General features: G+C 44.7%; 1 protein-coding gene across 1 annotated transcript in view; it reads left to right on the plus strand.

Moving 5' to 3' along the window:
- LOC134436339 (receptor-type tyrosine-protein phosphatase U-like) overlaps positions 1–5000 on the plus strand; it is a 310831-nt gene that overhangs the window by 231681 nt on the left and 74150 nt on the right. Inside the window, exon 13 of the mRNA XM_063185499.1 lies at positions 1644–1932. Coding sequence (XP_063041569.1) covers positions 1644–1932 — 289 coding nt within the window. The remainder of the gene's footprint in view (positions 1–1643; positions 1933–5000) is intronic.

Below are 5000 nucleotides of genomic sequence, written 5' to 3' on the forward strand. Positions count from 1 at the left end.
GACAGATGTTTACGTACCTGTCGCTAACTTCCCTAGCACACACAGGAAGGATTCATGCTGAGCTCCGTAGCTTAACATTCGCTAAGCCACCTCCTTTATTCACACATCGTCTTGACAACCTGAGGCCTAGTGCAACAGATACCCCTCAGTATTCAGCCTACTGGGAGATGCCTGAGGTAAAATAACGCAGGCGTTTTATTTATTTTTATTCATCTCCTGTATCTTAAGTGCAATATTATGTATCCTGTCTGTGAAGTGCTGCCTGAGTGCTACGTAGGTTCAAACCTGTTCGTGTCACATTCTGGTCAATGTCTTGAATGGTTAGAAGATGTGTTTTTTTCAGTACCTTTATTTCTCAAAGGTGGTCAGTATCAGAGAGAGCTGCTGTGAAGACATTTATTCTGGGCTCTAAGTGCTCGGCTGCTGTAACAGCGTTTGTGCTGGAGGTCACTCATGAAAAGAGCCGGAGGATAACTGAAGGACACGCAGACTTATTTCATCTACACATGTCTCAAGCTAGCATTGCTAATCACACACGCACACAAGCACGCACGCACACACGCGCACACACACACTTAGCTATCTGACTAAGCAACTGCCATCACCATTTGGCCATGAGCAATAATTGACACATGCACACACGCTCAACTGTCCGACTCAGCAAACTGCCGTCCCCTTTTGGCTCTGGCAATAATTGACACTCTTTCAGAGTCCACCCTAATGTGGCCAAGGCTAGCCCTTTTGAAATGGCACCAGAAACATGCCCTGGAAGCTTGTTTTGATTAGAAACTCATTTCGCCAGTCACACTTACACTCACACTTTGCTGACACTAGTGCTCAAGGGGATAAACTGTTGCTTCAGCTATCATCAGTCACTTTTAATTAGCTGTGGATGATAAGGTTTTTTTTCCTTACTATATAAATAAATAAATATTAATGTCAATGAAAATATCTTACTCTGAATGACTCGGCTGATTGAGGGAGTCAGTGTCAATATACCACAGCTACAAAGTTCAGTGAGGAACACCAAAATGCCCTACAGGAAAGTACATTTTTAAAATTGAAAATGAATAACAAGTCCCTGAGATTAAATAAAGTGATAAGATCATATGGGGAGAAAAGCACAGTATTTGGAGATTATAACCTATACTGAGTCTTATTACTGATTGAAAATTGATTTAATTTGTACGAGCATCGGTAGTGGTATTAGTAATAGTAATAATTATGGACTGACATTGGTAAGGTTGCCGGTGGCAAAATTTAAAACCACATGCAGCCGCAGGGCTTGTCTTACCAAATATGTTAGTGTGTATATGTGTGTGATGTTGCTGTGTTGTGATGTTCCTTTCCTCCTCCCATGATGCAGTGCGTACCACGTGGTGGTGGAGGAGGATGACGGCTCGCGTAATGTTCCTGTGTTGTAATGTTTATCTTCAGTGCGTACCAGGTGGTGGTGGTGGAGGATGACGGTGTGTGTGTGTGTGTGTGTGTGTGTGTGTGTGTGTGTGTGTGTGTGTGTGTGTGTGTGTGTGTGTGTGTGTGTGTGTGTGTGTGTGTGTGTGTGTGTGTGTGTGTGTGTGTGTGTGTGTGTGTGTGTGCGTGCATGCGTGCGTGCGTGTGTGTGTGTGTGTGATGTTCCTCAGTGCATACCACGTGGTGGTGGTGGAGGATGACGGCTCGCGTAAGGTGCGCAGGAGGGAGCTGGGGGGCGGCCAGGGGGGCGACTGCTTTCCTCTGGCCCTGTCCCACAGCGAGGCGCAGGCCAGGGGGGCGCCCCACTACTACACGGCCGAGCTGACCCCCGACAGCCTGCCCGAGGCCGCCGAGTTCACCGTGGGAGACAACCACACCTACAACGGCTACTGGAATTCACCACTCGACCCCTCCAAGAACTACCTCATCTACTTCCAGGCAGCCAGCAACTTCAAAGGGGTGAGCCATTTTCTTTAAGGCCATTTTGTTGGTATATCTCACAATTGTGAATTACGACTTCATATCAATAGAAAAGCTTGATTGTCAATTGTGTCAAACACAGTAATTTTGTTCCGTTGTGCTACATACAGCATGGAAGAATGAAAAAGGGAATTACATAGAAATGCGTAAAAAAACCTCCACAAATGTGTGAATTTACCATGCTATGGCTGAATGTAGAAAGTTAATTACTGTATGTAAGTAAATTACTTGTTATGTGTGATTTCTACTCTTGTACTTATACAGAGCTAAAGAGCTTTGCTAATTGCGTATAATCAGCTGATAAGATGGCTGGCTGGAAGAAATACCTGGCTCTGGATTGTTGTAACATCTGAAGCCGGCTTGGCCCATGACTGATTATTTCATGCTTGATGGCAGCAGTGCTATACCACCACGCATGCTGTCACCAGGTTCCTCTAAGGATGCCCTCATTTCTCTTTCGAGGGCTGTTTTGAAGGTTTTTGAAGTTTGTTTACTCTGGCGGATGAGAAGAAGGCGCCCATTGTTGTCTTGAGGTGAATGTCACTTGGCAGGATGAAGGCAATTATTTAAGAGCGCTGCCATGCGCTGACCCAATCAGAGCCCAGCGGTGCTGACATGTGGGCGGATGGGGATGTGTGATGTGCTCAGGGTTATGCCTGCTTCCTTTGAAGAGCTTAGAAGATGAGAAGCAGGGAGAGAAAGAGAATGAGATGGCAGGAGAGAAAGAGACGGAGAAGAAAAGAAAGAGACACTAAAAGAAAGAAAGAGAGAAGGCATTGAGAATTAGCCAGGAGTGTATCGGCGGGCTGGGATGAATAACTTGCAGCTGGTGTGTTGCATTGCATCCCCAGCCCCAGTCATAACAGATACAGTATATCTGTACTAACTGTTAATAGAGGACAACCCTCTCTCTCTCTCTCTCTCTCTCTCTCTCTCTCTCTTTCTCTCTCTCTCTCTCTCTCTCTCTGTTTCTCTCTGTTTCTCTCTGTCTCTCTCTGTCTCTGCCGCTCTCTCTCTCTCTCTCTCTCTCTCTCTCTCTCTCTCTCTCTCTCTCTCTCTCTCTCTCTCTCTCTCGCCTTCCTTCCTTCTTTCATCTCTTGCCAATGCCGCATGGATTAGTTCCCTCCATCCCTCGGCTCTTTCACTTTCTTTCATACTCTCGGTTATCTCTGGACTCTTTTCTCCTTCCTTCTCTTTATCTCTTTCTCTCTTCACTCCGCATCCCTTTCTGCACCACAGTCTATAGCACGTCTGGCTCTTTTCAAACGGGCACATAACCATCTCATTAGCCGGGTATAATCTGAACGCCTCCGCCATGATTAGATGCGGTGAGCTTTCCCATCTCCTCTTCCTCTCCTCTTCCTTGAAAGAGGTGTCTTGTAATGACAGTGCAAGCACACGGCATAATGCCCCATCTCTCTCTACTCCTCCTCTTCCTCCTCCTCCTCCTTCTCCTCCTCCTCCTTCATCACCTTCTCCTCCTCTCTCCTCCTCCTCTTCTTCCTCTTTCTCCTCCTCCCTCCTCCTCCTCCTCCTCCTCATCTTCCTCCGTCTCCTCCTCATCATCATCTTCCTCCTCCTCCTGCACTGCTTTTTTTACCATCCTTTTGAACCCAATTGATCAGGTGTTACTAGTCTGTAGTGTAAGCAAGAGAGGGATTGGTTGGTTACTAGTCTGTAAGCAAGAGAGGGATTGGTTGGTTACTATTCTGCAGGAGAGGGATTGGTTGGTTAATAGTCTGTAAGCAGTAGAGGGATTGGTTGGTTACTAGTCTGTAGTGTAAGCAGGAGAGGGATTGGTTGGTTACTAGTCTGTAGTTTAAGCAGGAGAGGGATTGGTTGGTTACTAGTCTGTAGAGTAAGCAGGAGAGGGATTAGTTGGTTGGTTGGTCAGAACACCTTGTTTGTTGGTGTCAAAGAACTTGCATGAACTGCTGTCAGACTGCCTCGGGCTGCGGATCGGCTTTGAGGATGATCCACGTTGGGAAGAGGAGAACAGAAAGAAAAGACAACGAACCAGCAGGGGAAAGTAGAACAGCAGCCCTCTGCACAGTAATTCAAGTCTACTGTCTGCTAAGACAACCTGACCAGTTTTGTTAACACAGTGTATATACTGTATGTGGGCTTTTGTGTGTATGTGTGCATGTTTGTTTGCATTACAATTTGCGGCACGTGTCCCAACGTCAGATCAGTCTCCGGCACCATCAAGACACATCCCTTGGTAAACTACATTAGTGTCACCATTCACCACCGTGACACGGCATTTACAATAATACAGCAGTGTCACCATTCTCTGTGAGGATGGTTGAATGTTCACAAGGCAGTAGTATGTCAGTCTACACAGACTGGTCAGCCATCATGTACTTTGTAAAACCACGGTTCCAGAATGACTGGAGGTGGTTTCACTCTCCCACAATCTTCTGTGAGCAGTTTGAACTGTATATTGCAACATTATGTAGGTTATAAACATACAAGATGACTACAGCTAGGGGTGTAAATAATAATCAAAAGGTATTGATTGATTGATTGATTGTTTACATTTATTGCCATTTCGGCAGCTATGGCTATATCATGGCCAATACAGATAGAGAAAAAAAAACATTACATCACATTTAAAAAAAGAAACACAACTGTATAAATTAAGAGACTAAATACGCTTCTTAACATCAATACATTCCAAAAAATTCAAAACCTTTAAAGGTGGGACCTTATTAAAAATATCAAAAACAGTACAAAAGGTATCGAAAAATTGTGATATAATTTGGCTCGAATTGCATCATGGGACATTCTGACGTATCGAAAATAATTGAATCTCTGACCCCTACCCAATGCCCTAGCTCCATAACATAATAGAAGTGGAAAAGTAATTGAAAGAAATTTGAATTGAATCGTATTGTATCGTATCATGGGGCATTCTTAAGGATCGAAAATAATCGAATCGCATAGCAACGAATAATAAGACATCGATATTGAATCGTATAGTCATGGAGGCTGTGATTTACACCCCTAGCTACTGTACAGGCACCACTTGTTTTGACTGCTTCCTA

Source organism: Engraulis encrasicolus, chromosome 20 (genome assembly GCF_034702125.1).
Source record: "Engraulis encrasicolus isolate BLACKSEA-1 chromosome 20, IST_EnEncr_1.0, whole genome shotgun sequence".
In the NCBI taxonomy this organism is placed as follows: Eukaryota; Metazoa; Chordata; class Actinopteri; order Clupeiformes; family Engraulidae; genus Engraulis; species Engraulis encrasicolus.